This window comes from Pelobates fuscus, chromosome 5 (assembly GCF_036172605.1).
Source record: "Pelobates fuscus isolate aPelFus1 chromosome 5, aPelFus1.pri, whole genome shotgun sequence".
Taxonomy (NCBI): Eukaryota; Metazoa; Chordata; class Amphibia; order Anura; family Pelobatidae; genus Pelobates; species Pelobates fuscus.
Window position 1 is genome coordinate 74,251,265 of NC_086321.1, and position 19,533 is coordinate 74,270,797.

The 19,533-nt window shown below is 39.2% G+C and overlaps 1 protein-coding gene across 1 annotated transcript in view; it reads right to left on the reverse strand.

Annotated features, from left to right (window-relative positions):
* FYB1 (FYN binding protein 1) overlaps positions 1–19,533 on the reverse strand; it is a 170,143-nt gene that overhangs the window by 124,720 nt on the left and 25,890 nt on the right. The window contains exon 2 of the mRNA XM_063453992.1: positions 4,292–5,327. Coding sequence (XP_063310062.1) covers positions 4,292–5,327 — 1,036 coding nt within the window. The remainder of the gene's footprint in view (positions 1–4,291; positions 5,328–19,533) is intronic.

Here is a 19,533-nt window from a genome sequence, read left to right on the forward strand (position 1 = left end):
GAATTCGTTCCACAACAAGTTTCCTTGTTAAAGATGCTCTGCAAGTGGCAATACAGATGGCAATTACAGATATAAAATATAATAGACCACACAGGTAGTTTTGCATAACCTATTAAATGATGTGTTTTCAGTGGCGGCAGGGCAAGTTTAGAATTCAAAGTTTCATTTCTAATATCTAATAATGTTATAAAATAGTTTTGATCATACCCTCTCTGGAACAATTCTATAGGGTATGTATAGTACAGTATGACTTTGACTAAATCCCACCTATAGGATTGAAGCAATCCATGGTTGTATACACAGTTAAACATGTGATTCTAAAATATACAGTACAAAACTAAATGATCAATACTGTATTAAGGAGAGTAGTTCTTAACCCCCTAGGTTGCCGTTCAAAAGAGCCGTGCTGGATATTGTTTTATAACACGTATTAGTTAAGAAATCTTTTTAGTACATTGTCTGCTTGAGTACATTGGTTTAGTACAATGGTTTAGTACATTGTCTGGTTTTCCCTGGGTGAGTGCTGCCATCTTTAAGTCTACTTTGGTCATTACTTATCTGCTAAGGTCCAGTGGCTTTGAATGGTCTAGAAAAGATCCTGAGTTTCTTCAAGCTTGCAAATAATGTCAAGATCATAGATGTCTACTTGTTCTAGACTGCAAGACGTTTTGTTGGATAAATGTTGCTTCTGATCAAACAGGCTTAAAGATGACTGTCCCCAAGTGCAACATTAAGTGAGAAGGTGCACTAAAGGAGGTAAATGTTAATGTATATCCCTAACAAATAGTATTCACAGAGAATACTTTTCTGTTTTGGCCGCCATTGGTTAGAACAGACTGATTATATTGATCACCCTTAGACAACTTCCTAGAATAAATTAAGTTGAACTATTCATGTTACTGTGTGCTATTTAAAATGCATTGTCAGATATTTAATTCTACAAATAACGAATGGGTCAGTGAACCAATTTTACAAGTGAAAATGGAAATGAAAAACCCTGCCTTAAGTATCGTTACAAACAACACAAAACTAATACGTTAAACACCACACAATAAGATTAGTAATGGATTGATGACCAAAGGATGATAAACAAACGAATTAGAAGTAGCTCAAAATGTAATACTGTGATATCAAATACCTACAGAGACAATGAACCAGTTTGATCATGCTTAAAGAGGTGCAATACAGAAATAATAATGGAGAAAATAAAAACTACAAATACATTGTTCCTGTTTTGTATGATTCATCGTAGCTGTAAATTATCTGTCTGACAGCGCCTGGGAAAAATCGTAAAGGAAATATCACAGTGTATTATATTTCAACTTTTTAACTTATTTTTACTTTTTTAATTTTTATTTTAATTTTGCTAAACCCTTCATGGTTGTGCAGTTGTATATGAAAGGAAAAAGTGAAAATGTGATGTCTGCGTCCATTTAGTTTTTTTTTTTTTTTTTAGCCATATAGCTGGCTGGGCAACATGGGTGATGTTATCTAAACTTGAAAAAAGCTGTAATGTCAAAATGCTAGCCCTCACTGGCTCACTTGCTTACAAATTGCTTATTTTAATGAAAGTCACAAATAATTGTAAAATAAACACATTTAAAGAGGGATTGTTGGGTCCAGCGAAGTTGTTTTCATTCATGTGAAGTACAAATGTGATAACAAATAGAAGGAAAACTATTAAAAAAATGAAAAAGAAAAGAAGACATATTCCCCATAAAACTAACCTAAGTAGTAGCCCAACATTTCAAGAGTTCAACCTCTAGTGAGATAAGTCTTCTCCTCTGCCTCATATATTCACACTTAGGACTAGGGCTTAGTGCTATCTGGCATAAAACATGTTCGGCAGCATAATCTTTGGAGACATCCTGATCATGTGTGTATTCGAAGTGTATGCTGTGTATCACTATTTAAACTTTTTATCATAGAATAAAAGCTACGTTTCTCACATTAATTTTTGGAGCAGTTTCTTCTATACTATTGGACAGTGTTAGCAGGCAAATCCACCGTTCTGTTGTACCTATTTGACTAGGACTGACCAGTTTTTATGGATACTGGACTCTACTGTTCAAGTAGGTGATTGCTTCTCTATCTGTGGACTGCCAATTTTCTATTCGGTCCTCTGCCTCCTTAGCTTATGGACTTTAAATGTATACTTCTTCCTCTACCTCATATTTTCACCCACATTCTCCTCATTCTCGTACTATTAATTCCCCTCCTCACACTGTCCTCATCTTTATGAAAGCCTCTATATCTCTCACCACTCTTTCTCCTTTCCCTCATCCGAAGTTCAGAGGTCACTTCTCCAAAAACTCTCCTCAGTTCTTTTACCCCTCCTCTTTCCATCATCACTAGACCAGTTCTCCTCCTATCCTCATTCCTCAGCACTCTATGTGTTCCACCAAGTCTATTCATGAAATGGAAATATGCATTTTTCTTCACCTAAGTGAAAGGTACCAGCCTAATTTCTGCTTCACCAGAAAAAAGAGAATATGCCTATATAAACAAATGCTGGTCTCCAGGATCTCAAACCCATCCTCCGTCTAAACATTTTCTGTCCCTTTCTAATATAATTAGTTGACCAACCTGATTTTTTCAATCTCTCACTCCCAGTCTCTGTCTACAGAATGGGGTATATATTGGAAACAAAACATGCACAACATCCGCACAACATTACATTCTAAGCTCTCTGAATACTGTATATACATATAATATATTATATATTATGTTTGCCAAATAACCTATACTCAAATATTAGAACTTTACAAAATATGTATGAGTTTTATAAACAACCCTTTACTTTTAGTGCATTACCTCTGCTGACAATCCAGAAATACATATATTTTTTATTATTTTAGAGAATGTAAAATCAAAGCAGGATTAGTATCTGTATTGGCCTGGAGCACAATTCGACTTTTGCTTCTAGCCTTGAGTGTCTGACTTCTGTTCAGAGCCATTTTTGCAGCCATATATAAAACCATTGCTACTTGCATTTGTAAACTGGACATTTCAAGCACTGAAAATCCATCTTCACATGCAGGCTTCCCTGGTAAAGCAGGGAAGTTAGAGGGGGCACAGACCATCCTATGAGTAAGGAGACACATAGATTCCAACCCATGGATAATGGAGCACAAAAGGTCTATGTGCAATGAATTTGGAGAAAAGAAAGGTCTCCTATTTCAACATGTGGATCTATTGCAATGCATGGACATTGGGCTACAGCTCCAATAGCCCCTATGTTAGTATGGCTCTGCCCACAGCTTCTAGCTACTTCAAATAATTTCCTCTAAAATTACACATGCCTTTGCTTTTTTTATGGGAATAAATTGCTTTACAGTTAAAACATTTCAGTTTAAAAATGGATGACGAAGTATTTGTTTTATTTAACTCTCTTGATTATACCACCTTTATTACTATTATTATTGTTATTGGCATTCATGTAGTACCAACATTCTCCACAACACTTTACGATTTTTTTTAATGTGGAAAGAAATAGAAAACCAATATGTAGTAAACTATTCGAAATATTAACAAGAAATAGGTTATTGAGGAGCTTTGCTCACTGCTATATAAATATTGAGAATATTCCGGTTCTCATATCAACCATTGGTTATACTGTAAGGTATGATTAAATAGGTTATGCTATATAGTCCAAACAAATACAGAATAACAATTATAAATGAGAAGATTATCTGTGTAGGGCCCTTTGTATTACTTGGTTCTGTCCACTTTATTTTGTTTTTGTAATTTATGACATCCCTGTGCAATAATAAAATGGGGTTTCTTCCCCTTTTAATATCGTAAATGGGAGTGGAATATGCTGATGGCATATACATGACAAGATTAATATTCATAATAACAATAATAAAACAACCTGTTTTTTATTTCCTTTTCCTGCCTCGCTTTAAAAGAGTAACATTATAAAATACAGCATAATATGCACACAGGTTTATTCACTAAAACATGAATTGAGTGAATGAATTGCAAGTTTAAGGGCATAATAGTTGACTTGGATATATATTGAGTTCAAATATTTTGGGATTCAGTTTGCAAATCCCCAATGAATTCCTGATAGCATATGGCTTATTGAATAGCACCGTTAGAGTTACTGTAAAACCACAAAATTAAATGGGTTCCACTGTTTTGCTATGTTGACTCTACATCACCCATAACTATGCATTTCAATAGCAAATGACTTCCCCGATTGAAAAGATGTCCAACACTGTAATAAAAAATATATTTACATGAAATGCTAGATTAAAAAAATATGTATTTAAAAAAATCAACTTACCATTTCCTTTTGTACCTTTAAATCGTGTGAGGTCTACTTTTGGTGGCCGAACGGGCTTCTGGGGTGCAGGACCTAATTTAAACATAGGAGTCAGGGTTTTTTTCTTGGGTTCTGAGGGTTGTGCATGTTCCTTAAGTTTTTCCCCAAACCTGGACACCTGACCCGATGATTGCAGTTTTGGGAACAGTGAATCTTGACTCGTTTTGTTCTGAAAACTTTTTACTGGGAAATTTGGGCGTGGGCCACCAGTGTTCTGTTCCTCCTCAGCTTGCTTCAGAAATGGACTCTGGATAGATTTAATTCCCGTTGGCCGTGAATTCGCTTGAGCATTGCTTTCAGCGGGTTCTTTAGACTGTATGAATGGCTTATTATCAAGAGATGTTGAATAGGTCTTAGTCACAAAGGTATTGTTGCTAACTGCATTTTCTGTAGGCAATGTGCCGACATTCCCTGGAGGTTTCCCGCCCAGCTGTGGCTTTTTGGGAAATATAGGTTTTGATACATTTTCTGTGGCCGCATTGAGTCCTTTTATGGCAGATGGTTTGGGAAATACAGGTTTTTCTTGATTTTCCTTATGTTCTGGCTCAAATGCTGACTTGATAGCTCCAAACCTAGGTTCTTGTGGAGGGGTCCCACCAAAAGCAGTTTTATTTCCAATCGGTTTAGGAAATGGTGATCGGGCTTCTTCTTTGTGCAGGTCAGGAGGCTTGAACCCTGGGGGTTTTGGAAAGACACCTTTTGGTTCAGTTTCCTTGTTAGCTTGAAAAGAGCCTCCAATTCTATTAACTCCTACGATGGGTCTTGCTATTGAAGGTTTTACTTCATCTGTTACAGGTTTCAAGCCATATGTCGGTTTTGGTGAAGCAGGCTTTTTTGCTTGAAAATCGACAGCAGGGCTGAAATTATTTTCAAAACCAGCTCTTCTGTCTTGTATTCCCTTGAAACCGGGGTGTACAGGTGACTTCTCTGAATCCTCCATGGGATGAGGCACCGAGTTAAACTTCGCTGCGAGCGACTTTACATTTGAGCTTGTGTCCTACAAGCAGAAAGAAAAAAAAAATAACAGCTGAAATGAGAAATTGTGCAGTTAACACATCTCGTTGCAGGTCTTTCAAAGGTTTCCTGGTTTGAGGCTTGCAGCTTAGCTGATCGGGTATTGTAACACATTTCCTCCTTTGTCACTCAATAGTTTTGTTCTTTAGTCTCTGTTACTCTTTTACTTTCTGTTACTGTTTTTTAAAATATTTTTTAATATTTCTACCCTGGCTTTAAATACAACAGACCAAGTTCAGCAACATGTATGTACTTAAAAAGTGGTTCATGTTTTGCATAGGCATCAGCCTTATGAAATTAAAATGAAGGGATAGTTGGTGCATACATTTGTCTAATTAAAAGGGGCATACAGGGATACAGTTACAACCACAATGAATGTACTCGCTGATCATAACCAGCAGACAAAACAAGTAAGAGATCTGAGCATCACAGCCACAGATTTCCTTTATTTCTTTACTCCTGAACTAAACCACAAAGGACAACATGTAATGAAGGTTGCAATACACACATCTATTTTTGCATCTGGACAGTACACAAAAATACACATTGCTTTCATTAACCCTAAAAATAAACACAAATGTACCTCTAGACACATTCTAAAACTACTGCAAACTACAAATAAATTCCTGCATCAACACACTCGAACTACAGACAAAAAAGAAAATTGCACATTGCAGAGCAAAATATCTTAAGTGGAAAAAATCTCCAATTGATCTATTTATTCCGATATTTGGACCTAAAATATGCAATTTCATAGTTAATATTCCACATTAAATTTGCTTAGTGAATAAACCACTGCGTGTATTGTTATGTGTGTATTTTGTGTGTCAACGAACCCAGAATCTCAGTTTACCCAGATTTTTGTCAGTCCATCCCTGAATAGTGGCTAATGTACATCAGATGGCAACCTAAATGGGAACTGCATTACGAACTACACAAGACGATGCAAAATTAGGTAAAGTAACACATTCTGAACAGGATGGCATCTCTCTCTAGAAGGATCTGGACTAATTGGGGCACATGAAGAAAGGATATAGCAGGAATTTAGCATAGATATTAGCTGTTTGGCGTTACTTGCTAAAATAAAATAATGTAAAATATTCTTACATTGTATATACATGTTTAGAGATTTTGTAATATTATGCAATATTCCAGACTGGTTTCGAAATAACAGAAGCAGAAATACAACTGTTTTCAGATACAGATAGAATAATAAAATATGTTTAAAAAAATATAATATACCTTATTGAATGGTATTTTACTCTTCCCTGATAGTATTTTTTGGGAATGCATAGTAATTAAACTGTTAATAGCTTTCCTTCCCCACACCCTGATTCCTCTTCTGCAACTGTCATTTAAAAAAAAGCAACAAAAAAAAAAATACATCCACTATGCCCTTAGTGAATACTCTTCTAGGAACCTAGTTTTTCCACCCTACCCTTACCTTTCAGGTCACTATACCTCACTCTGTCTAGCATGTAAGCTCATCGAGCAAGGCCATCAACCCCTCTGTTCCTGAATCTTCAGCTTGTCTGATGATAACGATAACTACATGTCTGTTAGTCCTCCTACTGTACAGCTCTGCGGATTTTGTTGGTGCTTTATAAATAATAATAAAAATAATTTATTAATACTGTAATTAATACATAGTCTATACATATGCAGTAGATTTGTAGGAATACAATCAAATGTTAATATAATTCATAGAAATCACTAGATTAAGTAAAAAAATATATAATTCCCATTTGTGTATAACTATACTTACATAACTTGCACTCATCGCCTTGAACACATACTGGGTTATTCACAACATTCTAAATTGAAGCCCAAATTACAAAAAGATGGAAATATAGTTCAAACTATATAGTCAGCTATAGTCAAAGCTGTTTTAGCCAGAAGTTTAAAAATCACATTTCAGTATGCTACAAATCAGAGTACGATGAATAGCCCAGATAGCTCATACATTGCAACCCATACATACAGCCATTTTCTCTGTAGATTGTTTTTAAAAATGATCAAACGTTATCTTCATAATTAAAATTACCCTAAAAGATATGCAAATGGTACTAGCTCCTTTTTTCATTTTGTTACTTTTTTGTTTACCTTATTTCTTTCAATATTCCTTATAGTAAATGTGATCTACTTTTGATAGTCTCATATCTACCTTGACTTATATTTGTTATTTTATATACATACTAGTACTATATGTGCTTTCTATATAGTAAATAAAAAAAAAAATATATATATATATATATATATATATATATATATATATATATATATATATATGTATATATATATGTATATATATATATTATTTGTTTTGTTTTTGGTAATACAAATTGTAAGTATTCATATTAAAGAGACATTCCAGATACCAACACAACTTTATAGGGACACTTTAAGCACCAAATCAACTTTAGCTTAATGAAGTGGTTTCGGTGTATATACCATGCCCTTACATAGTTACATAGTTACATAGTTAGATAGCTGAAAAGAGACTTGCGTCCATCAAGTTCAGCCTTCCTCACACCTGTTTTTTGCTGTTGATCCAAAAGAAAAGAAAAAAAAAAAAAAAAAAAAAAAAAAAAGAAAAAAACCCAGTTTGAAGCACAATTTTGCAACAAGCTAGGACAAAAAATTCCTTCTTGACCCCAGAATGGCAGTCAGATTTATCCTTGAATCAAGCAGTTATTACCCTACATTGAAAGATTATATCCTTGAATATTCTGTCTTTGCAAGTATGCATCTAGTAGCTGTTTGAACATCTGTATGGACTCTGATAAAACCACTTCTTCAGGCAGAGAATTCCACATCCTGATTGTTCTTACAGTAAAAAAACCTTTCCTTTGCCTTAGACGAAATCTTCTTTCTTCCAGTCTAAACGCATGGCCTCGTGTCCTATGTAAAGTCCGGTTTGTGAATAGATTTCCACACAATGGTTTGTATTGGCCCCGAATATATTTGTATAATGTTATCATATCCCCTCTCGGGCGACGTTTTTCTAAACTAAATAGGTTTAAATTTGTTAACCTTTCTTCATAGCTGATATGTTCCATTCCTTTTATTAATTTTGTAGCCCGCCTCTGCACTTTTTCTAGTGCCCTTGCAGTCTCACTGCTCAAGTCTTTGCCAGTTAAATCACTTTTTTAATTTAATTAATGGGGTTAAAGCCTGGATGTCCCTTTTAATTGAGAGATTAAAGGAACACTATAGGGTCAGGAACACAAACATATATTCCTGACCCTATAGTGTTAAAAACACCATCTAACCCACTGCCCTCCCCCCTCCTCCCCCCCCCCCCCCCCCCCCCCGCCCACCGAAATATAGTATTTTAACTGGTTAAGCATTTAACTGGTTAAGCTTGTCAAAGAGGCAGATCAGGGGCAGAGCCAGCACAAGCCAAACACAGCTCTGGCCAATCCGCATATCCATAGAGATACATTGAATCAATGCATCTCTATGAGGAAAGTTCAGTGTCTGCTTGCAGAGAGTGGAGACACTGAATGGCAGTCACTCTGTGCAGCACTGCCACCGGATGCACCTCTAGCTATATGAGGAGTGGTCAGTGGAGGTATCTCTAGGGTGTAATGTGAACACTGCCTTTTCTCTGAAAAAGTTGTTCTAGTGGCCAGCCGACCCACCACTGCCTATATACAAAGCACTGCTGAAACACTATTAAATTCTCAAAAATGTCCTGTTATTTTATGTGTTATTTTAACACAGCAGGACCAAGTTTAGAATTGAATTATGCAGAATTTTCTGAGGACTGGTGTCATGTGTACGCATCGATGTTACATGTATCTGTCTCTCTGTCTATCATCATCTCTCTGTAATGACTATCAGTCTGTCTATCTATCATCTCTGCCTGTAAATCTAGTACCACAAGATTTAGTACATGTCATAAATGGTTCTTTTTTCATGCTGGGCCTGGCATACGCCTCTGGAACCTTGTAGTAAACACTGCCATTCTCAGCATATCATGCCCCATAATTCCTTGTGGATGTGTGAGCATGCAAGGTCTTAGTGAATTGTTTCAAATGTAATTAATTAGCTGGATTCCCATTAAAACAATGCAATTTCTTGTAAGGTCAGTTCAGCAGTTAATCTTACTCTAGTTACTCTAACCCTTTTTAAGGCATATATATATTTTTTTAATTTAAAGTGCCCTATTGGGCATTAGTAAGTAGGTCACCCCTTTCAAATCTGTAAAGAAAGACTTTAAGTTTTGTGATTCCTAAGCCACATGTGTCTGGAGCATAACAAGCCCCATTTCTCTGTGCAGCATACATACAGTCTCCTACCACCAATACCACTTCAAATCTCTGAAGTGGTCTTGGTGATTAAAGTAACCATTCAAATTGCAATGTACTTATTTTATCAATATTATTTTGATATAACTGTTACATTTTGAGATATTCTGCTCCCACAAGTCGGTGATTGTTCTTCACTGTATGATGCAAAGTTCTAATTTACCATGAAAATGGCAATGTTCACAATCCCAGAGTGCACAACAGAACTATGAAAAATGAAGCAATCTTCAAAGTTCACCTATTGCATTTGCTGCTGTGTTTAGAAATGCTAGAGGAAACAACGTGCTACTATGCTGCGTACTGAAAGCGCACCACATCAGTAGCTAAACAGCATCTGTCATTTTGGAAGAGGCTTTTGGCTTCTGAAAACCACTTCCTGATTGCAACAGTGTAAACTGCAAAGATGCTTTCTTCCATCATGTACAAAATGCATATGCTGTGTCACTGGGGAAATACAGTGTGAATTGTTGAGTGGAATGTTAAAGGGGGCTATGTTTCACTCAAAATGAGTAATGTAGGCATTGCTATTCAATGAAGAACTGCCATAAAGGCATTAAAGCCCAGACTCACATGAAACCCTTTAATGAAATGTGTGCACCAGGACTATAGCAGTTGGCACCATATTTAGCAGCCTGTCAGCCAGGCCCCCGAGCAGACTGACCCACCAATAGGGTTGCGGTGGGACGGAGTGATTTCACATCCCTTCCTCCCAGAGCATGTAGGATACTGACATTCTGCACCAGACCCCTTTAAAAGTCATATGCAAAATGGGTATGGTTAAAACATGGATTTTGTTTGTGTCTTTGTGTGTTTGGTAGTGTTGGTATGCGCATTTATGTATGTGTCAGTGTGCATTTTACTGTGTTTCTGTGAGTGCATATGCGTGTGTCTCATTCAGTGGGCATTTGTGTGGAAGTGTGAATCAGACTGTGCATGTGACAGCATGTATTTCTATTTGATGTCACTGATTATTTGTGTGCAACAATGTTTATTAGTGTGTGCTGCAGCATATGTCGGAAGAATGCATGTGTCCAGCAGTGCATTTAGAAAAAATAAGAATTGGGTGCAGCTCAAAGAATTGGGTGCACCTTACATTCGTGTTTTACATTCTAGTTTTCGGTTTGCTATGGTGTTTAGTGAATAGAGTTCTGAGAGAATGGAATTGTTTCTCATTAGGGGGCAACAAAATGGGCCTTTGCCTTGGATGCCCCACCTTGCAACTTGCAGGACTTAAATGATCTGCTGCAAATGTCTTGGTGCGAGATACCACAGGACACATTCAGTAGTCTTCTGGAGTCCATGCCTCAACACAACAGAGCTGTTTTGGTAGCACACGGGGACCTACATGATATTAGGCAAGTGGTTTTAATGTTGTACAAACAATATCCAAAATGCTCAACCACAAAACCCAATGTGAAGTAAAAAGCAACAAATTAACCTAGCTCAGTAAAAGGACCACTATAGTGCCAGGAAAACAAACTCATTTTCCTGGCTCTATAGGGTCTTTAGGTCCACCCCCCCCTCAGGGTCCCACTCCTGCCGGGCTGAAGGGGGAGGAAGGGGTTAAATTCTTACCTTTCTCCAGCACTGGACTCCTTTGGCGCTGGGGACTCTCCTCCCTCTTCTGACGTCATCCGCCGAATGCGCATGCGCGGCAAGAGCCACGCGCCCATTTAATCAGTCCATAGGAAAGCATTTCTCAATGCTTTCCTATGGCCGTTGGCGTCTTCTCACTGTGAAAAATCAATGAGACAGCCACTAGAGGCTGGATTAACCCTAATGTAAACATAGCAGTTTCTCTGAAACTGCTATATTTACAGCTGCAAGGTTAACCCTAGATGGACCTGGCACCCAGGCCACTTCATTAACCTGAAGTTTCCTGGGTGCCTATAGTGGTCCTTTAAGTTGTACAGCTTCCCAAAGGTACCTCCTAGATGGTAACTTCTCATAAAACCATAGATATACACCGAACAAATATGGGATACAGCTGTTACTTCTAAAAAGAAAATACATTATACATAGTGTAATATGTCAGAACATATAAATAACACCAATGCTGGTAGCAAGCACAATAGTATGTAGTTAATATCACCTTAAGGGTGGCTCCCTCCATGGTACTGGGAAGCCAATACCTCCTCTGCCTTTATGGATATCACTCTGCAGGAACCTGAATTCAACTGGAAACCATAGTCAGGAATCAGACAAAGGTAATTAATTGTTTTTATTATGGCAATTGTATACAAGATAAACAAATAAAATATATCAAAATAACAAGTGGTGTAAAAAAAAAAAAAAACATTCCTACGCATTTCTTTCTAAACTTAGAACTTCCTCAGGGACCACCACAAAGATACAAAACCAAAGATTCGAATAATCATGTACCACAAAGCAGCCTAAAACCCCCTTCCACACAAACCCTTTATATAGGACTAAACCTGAATGTTCATTGGTGGTGAAATGGGCATCCTCTTTCTTCCCCTCTTGGATTGAAGTCGTTGGAGGGTGATTCTTAGTTCGAATTTGATTCTTTGTTTTTTGTTTGTTTTTTTAATTTGTATTTTATTGGAGTTTAAAGACTCAAAATACAACTTAGACTTAGAAAGTAAATAGTAACAATTTCAAATATAAGTAATGTCAAACTTGCATGTGTATAGTGACAGTTTTGCAGTTTTGCATAAACATTGTCTGGCGAGCAACTGGCTTTAGCTATATTATTTTTTTGGCTATGTGTCTGGCGATTACTAGGGGTGAGCAAGGACATATATTATTGTTAGCTTTGGTTTTAGGGGCCTTATGCAGTTGCTGTTGTGTCACTCAGGAGTGTGCAAAAGTCTCTGTGTACAGGAGCTGGAGTTGTGTGGGGTTCTGGACCTCTGTTAGATCGAGTGTCCCAGGGCTGCTCTCTCGTGCACCGTACCGTATGGTTGCTAGGGCCAGCGAGATTCCATCAGACGGACTGGAGTTGCCACCTGCTAAAGCTTAGGGCTGTCTCTTTGTTATAGTCGGTGCGTTGATGTCTCTCCTCGGCCCCCTGTTGTTCTTGGGCTGACGCAGTGCTTGATTGTCACCTCCGCTGGCCCCTCCCTCGTATGCATCCTGCATGGTTAAGCTTCCTGAGGAATGTCTCCTGGTCGTCTTTGGAGGACAGGGTGAGCGTCTGGTCTCCCCGTGGTACCGCTAGGGAGCTGTCTGCACCCCATCGGTATCTAATTTCCGCTTCCCTTAGTCTTCTTGCTACAGGCGCCAGTTGTCTCCTTTCTACAAGTGTTGCGAAAGGGAGGTCCCCATAGAAGGCCACAGTGCTGCCATTCAGTTGCACTGTGCCTAGGGCTCTGGAGCGGGACATGACAGCGAAGCGGGTTGCCATATCTCTTGTGACCACTATTGTGTCTCTGGGCGTTTCCACTGGCGCTGTTGCGGCTTTACAGATCCAAAATGCTGACAGTATCAGGCCAGGCTTGGCGCTCACCCTTTATGCCCATCACCGTGAGTAAGTGGTGTATGTAGGGCAACAAGGCTTCTCCCCTAACGCTCTCTGGGATGCCCCTGGATGAGGATGTTCCGCCGCCTATGCCGGATCTCCAGAGTTGTGACTGTGCGTGTGAGTGACTGGACTTGGGAGCTGAGGGCTTGTACCATGTCACTGGAGTGCTGCAGCTGGTGATCCCTTGCTCCCACTCTGGATTAAACTGCTGTAAGCCTCTGCTGGAGATCACCCACCTCCTTTTTTGTGCTCTGCAGGTCTGCTCTCCACACTTCCCGCATTTCTTCCAGCAGATCCCTTATGTCCTGCTTAGTTACAGGAGAGGAGTGTTCCTCTGAGGCTTGGTAGTGAGCCCCATCTTCAGCAGGAGGCGAAGCAAGGCTCTCCCTGGCCTCGTGGGAGTCGTCCGAGGTCTCACTGAGTGCTTCAGGCGCCATTTTGGCGGGAGCCAGTGGAGAGGGCCTTGCAAACGCGAGCCTAATAACGGGGGATTTTGGCAGCTCTGGGAGGCAGAATTTCTTATTTTTTCTCCCCATGGACGTCTCTTGGTAGGAGGCTTGTGAGTGGCCGTTTGTGGGACTTTGGGACTTTTCGCCTATTATGTGTTGTTTCTGGTACAGAGCTCCAAACCAGCACGTCAGTTCAGCAAGATAGTTGGCCATGCCCCCGGATTCTTTGTTTTTATATCTTTGTGGTCCCTGAAGAAGTGCTAAGTTTAGAATGAAACGCGTAGCACCGTTTTTTTTACACAACTGACTGTTCTTGTTATTTGCTGATTTCTGCAGAGTGATATCCATAAAGGGAAAGTATTCACCCCCTAGCGCCATCAGGGGAGGTATCCTTAAGGCAATATTAACTGCATACTATTATGTGCGCTACTAGTATGAGTGTGTTTTATTTATATATATATATATATATATATATATATATATAATGTTCTGACATATTACACTATGTATAATTTATTTTCGTTTTAGAAGTAACAGCTGTATCCCATATTTCTTCTCTGCATATCTAAGTTTTAATGCTGGTGCTGATCAACATATGTATATAATATTACATCTTGCAACTCTAAAAGCCTCCATACGTCAAATACATATATTGTATGTTCCATGTTACTAGGAGCATCCACACTGACATCATTTAGTTATGTGCACAAAATAAGATACTCATTTGTTCCTGTCCCCAAGCCCAATGTTGCCAGCCCTGCGAGCCCAGGGTACTACCACTTCACATCTCCACTTATAGAATTATAGCCCTCGCAATCTTTTACTCGATTGTGTAAGGTGTTGCCTTGGCCTCCAATTTAATGCTGGTGTAAAGTTCCTGATTATGATTACTTTTGACATCTAGATCCCAGTTGAAATAAGACCTTCTTGAATTTATTCCATAAATAGTGGATTTTGGTGACTGGGAAATCAAATTGTAACATTATAGGCCAAAATAGCTGAATATAAAAGCTTATCAATTTCTTTCTCCAATTTGGCTATTTTAGTTTGGTTTTTGCAATTTGTTTTTGAATTTATGTCTATGGAGAGAGGGTGGTAGAAATATATTTTTTTGTTGGGTACTGTTATCAGAATTTTAAAACAGTCATGTGCTGTGCTAAAAAGGGAACATGATTTTAGCATGCTACAACGTGCATATAAAATTGTTCCCCTATTGAAAAAAACATGTTAGAAAAATGTTAAAGATAACGATAGCACTTTTTGTGCTTCCTTTACATTCCATTATCTCTTCCTCTTTTCCCCTCTGTGCTCTCTTGATTTGACAGCAGTACTATATTAGTATTATTTTAGTGACTGTATATTAAAAACTACATTACAACAAGAAGAAAATCTATAATAAGCCAGGCGAAACGCCTCATGAAATAGGTAAATTAAAAGCTGTGCTTTTCTGTGTGTTTTTTTTTTTAGTTTATTGTTGTGTTGATGGCAACGACCCCATCCTATACTCAACCCCAAGTACAGGAGCACTAAGGGAAATAATCAGATGGGTTGGGTCCTGGCAACCTATCCTCTACAATGTGTGCAATGGAGTATAATAAAAAAGTATCAGGAAGGTTTGGATAACAGGAACCCATGATGCATGTCTCCAAGTAGTTGAATGGTATAATAATGTGAAAAGGCAGTAGGGGTAGTTCAGAAATAGGCCAAAATTAATATCCAGGAGCAAGGTTCAAAGACAGCTACGCCAAACAAAGGTCAAAGACAAGTTTGCGAAATAGATCCAAACCGTAGACACACAGGGGCAAAGATTCAGGTGAAGTGTCAGAACATACTAAATGCAAAATGTATAGCTAAACTCATATTTCACATTACCGGTGTATGTATGTATGTATGTATGTATATATATATATATATATATATATATATATATATATATTGTAGTCGGGGCAATCTAGCCGTGATAATAGTGTAACATAGCATATTATAACCAATAGACATATTCAAATGACACCAGTCGGTTGTGGTGTGCCGGAACCGACAGAGCAGTAGGCCTGTAATAAAAGTGGGCCTACCTTAGAGGGTGATATGAATAGAGGGAGCGGTGGGAGGGGTGATTCGCCAGACTGTCCACGGTAAGGTGGGAGATGATTGGCCACCCTTTTAAAGGGAATTCAAGCCCCTCCCACAACTACAGACCAAGGCCTTACATTTGTAGTCGGGGCAATCTAGCTGTGATAATAGTGTAACATAGCATATTATAACCAATAGACATATTCAAATGACACCAGTCGGTTGTGGTGTGCCGGAATCGACAGAGCAGTAGGCCTGTAATAAAAGTGGGCAAAAAGAATACCATACAAAATGAATCATATAACAACCATTGCTTATTCGTATAAGTCATGAAAAACTTGTATTACCTTTTTAAGTGGGTACGGAATTTAAGGAGTATAGGCGGAGAACTTCCAGCGTCCCATATCCCCGATGATATAAGCTGGAATGTGGTTGGAGGAAGCTCAGAATGTGTAATGATATTGATGTTAGAAAGTTTTGGAGTCCAGTAGCTAGATCAGCAATGTTTTCTGCCAGAGGTAGCCACTCCTTACTCAGGTGGTTGAGCCCCTGAGCCTTGAGTGGCTGTCTGGTCTTAAGCAGAGATGGTAGACTGGAACAGAGAGATGATAATCGTCGTGAGGCAAGCCGAGGTCAGTGGGAAGGAGAAGCAGCAAAGTCAAAACGGTCCAAATTCAGCAACAGGTAGGAGAAACAGGAACAAGCTTAATTAGAGAGTACAGGAACCACAATAATCTGGCAAAGGTACAGAGACAGGAAGTGGCTTTTATAGGCCAAGAACCAGACACAGGACCAGACACAGCTGAAGAGACCTGTCACTGATACCAATGCTTGTAGAGTCAAGGTTACCAGATCTCAGGTACATTTGCAAAAAGGCAGGCTGGTGTACTGGTGAGGAAGAGGTTTTGCAGCATGTAAACCAGGGTTCGAAACTCAGCAGAGTCAGTTCCTCACATTACTCCCACCTCTACAGGCGCAGCCTCTGGATGCACTATTTCCTAGTTTAGCAGGGTACTGTGCATGGAAAGACTGAAGAAGATCAGGAGCATGAATATTGTCCACTGGTTCCCACGATCTATCCTCCTCACCATAGCCTTTCCAATGAACCAAATATTGAAGCTTGTTGCGGAATATCCTGGAGTCAAGAATTTTTTCCACCTCGTATTCATCTTCACCATCCACGAGGACTGGTGGTGGGGCAGGCAGGGCTCGACCAGGGAAAGTATTTTCCTGAAAAGGTTTAAGCAGTGCAACGTGAAACACTGGATGTATTTTCATGGAATCTGGAAGTTGCAGACGGAAGGTGACAGCATTGATCTGAGCGATGATCTCAAAAGGTCCCATGAACTTTTGACCCAATTTATGAGAAGGAATCCTAAGCTTAAGATTCTTTGTTGACAGCCAAACCTTGTCACCAACATGATAAACTGGGGCCTCCTTTCTATGCCTATCAGCAGCTCTTTTGTAACATTCCTGAGCCTCCGAAAGAGTCTTCTTCAACAGTTCTTGGGAATCTCGTAAGGCGGTTAGCCGGTCAGTGACTGCAGGAATGGAAGTAGTAATTGGGAGACTCACTAGAAAGGTTGGATGGTAACCATAATTGGCAAAAAATGGGCTCAGAGAAGTGGAGCAGTGTTGGGCATTGTTATAGGCAAATTCCGCCGTGGGTAGAAAATCCAGCCAGTCATCCTGCAGGTAACTAATATAGCACCGCAAATATTGTTCTAAAGTCTGGTTGGTTCGCTCAGTCTGTCCATTACTTTGTGGATGAAAAGCTGACAGATTTACATTAATACCTAGACTAGAACAAAAATATTTCCAAAAATGAGATGTAAACTGCACTCCCCTGTCAGAAATGACTTCATCAGGCACTCCATGCAAGCGAAATATTTCCGGAATAACTAGGTCAGCAGTCTGTTTAGCTGAAGGGAGACCACGAGCTGGTATGAAATGACTCATCTTAGTTAACCGGTCCACAACAACAAGAATGGTAGTGAGTTCCTTAGAGGGAGGTAGTTCCACAATAAAGTCCATGGATATAGATCCCCAGGGACGATGAGGAATAGGAAGAGGCTGAAGCATGCCAACAGGGGATGAGCGAGGAGTCTTATGTCTGGCACATACATCACAAGAGGACACATACTTCTTAACATCCTCATAATATTTAGGCCACCAAAAGGATTGGGTAAGTAGTTCTTGTGTCTTTCGGATTCCTGGATGACCTGCTGGTTTTGAGTCATGGTAGAGACGTAAAACGTCCAGTCGCACTGATTCTGGAACAAACAGACGTTGTTGAAAAATCCAAAACCCATTAAGCATGGTCATATGAAGATCACGAGGAGGATCACGAAAAACTGGATCTTCAGCGTAGCCCTTTTTAATGCGAGACATTAGATCAGAAGGAAAGGTAACTCCTAAAAATCTACTCTCAGGCAAGATGGTGGCTTTGGTTACTGCAGTATGGAGGGGGTCAGCTATCCTATACAAGGCATCTACCTTGCCATTTCTGGAACCAGGGCGGTGTGAAATCAAAAAATTAAACCTTGAGAAAAATAGGGACCAGCGTGCTTGTCTGGCTGACAGTCTCTTAGCTGATTGAATACATTCCAGATTTTTGTGATCTGTGAGGACAGTAATTGGATGGGTGGCTCCCTCCAAGAGATGTCTTCATTCGGCAAAGGCAGCTTTTATAGCCAAAAGTTCTTTATTCCCTATGTCATAATTTCTTTCTGCTGGTAACATCTGGCGGGAATAGAAGGCACATGGATGTAACAACATCTTAGGTCCAGTCCTTTGAGACAGTATAGCCCCAACAGCTGAATCAGAAGCATCTACCTCTACAGTAAATGGCAATTCTGGCTGAGGATGTACCAGGATAGGGGCAGATGTAAACAGAGTCTTTAATCTGGAAAATGCAGTGTCAGCCTTATTGGACCACTGAAAAGGAGTCCCTTTACGTGTAAGTTCAGTGATCGGTGTAATAACGGCAGAGAAATTCTTAATGAAACGCCTGTAAAAATTGGCAAACCCCACAAATCTCTGAATATCTTTTTCATTCTTGGGGATGGGCCAGTCCAGCACAGCATTAATTTCACTTGCGTCCATACTTAAACCTTTAGGAGTTATTACATATCCCAGGAATTGAATTTGTTCAAACTCACATTTTTCCAGTTTAATGTATAGCTGGTGGTTACGAAGGCGCTCAAGAACAATGCAGACCTGTTTTCTGTGATTTTCAAGATTATCAGAAAATATCAGGATATCATCCAAATATGCCACAACAAACTGATCCAGGAGATCCCGTAGTACATCATTGTTGTGCATTCTTCTTATCACAGACATCTGCAAAATCCCGATATTGTAGAGGAAGCTTAGTTAAGTTTGTAGCAACCATTTCATTAATTGTTGTGGCAACAGGTGTTGCCTTAGAGGGTTGACAATTCATTAAGCAGTGTTCTGAAGGAAAGGACAAAGTTCTAGTCTTCCAATCAATCTGTGGGTTATGCAGAGCAAGCCAGGGTATACCCAAAATCACTGGAAACTGTGTTGAGGAAATTAGGTGGAAAGATATAGACTCATGGTGATTCACTTCCAGAATCAATTTTAAGGGCACAGTCTCATGTGTAACCGGGCCTGACGTAAGTGGAGAACCGTCTTCTGTTTCCATTACATAACACATGTGAAGATTTAGGGATAGACTGAATTTTATTTCCTGCTGCAAATCTAATATCCCAAAAGTTTCGGCCTGAATCTATCATAGCTGTTGTTGAAATTTTATTATCACCATATTGCAAAGTGATAGGCACCACCAAATGAGGATGTTGAGTCATCATACCCTCTTCACCCTGAGCCAGAGAAAACAAGGGTTGTGTG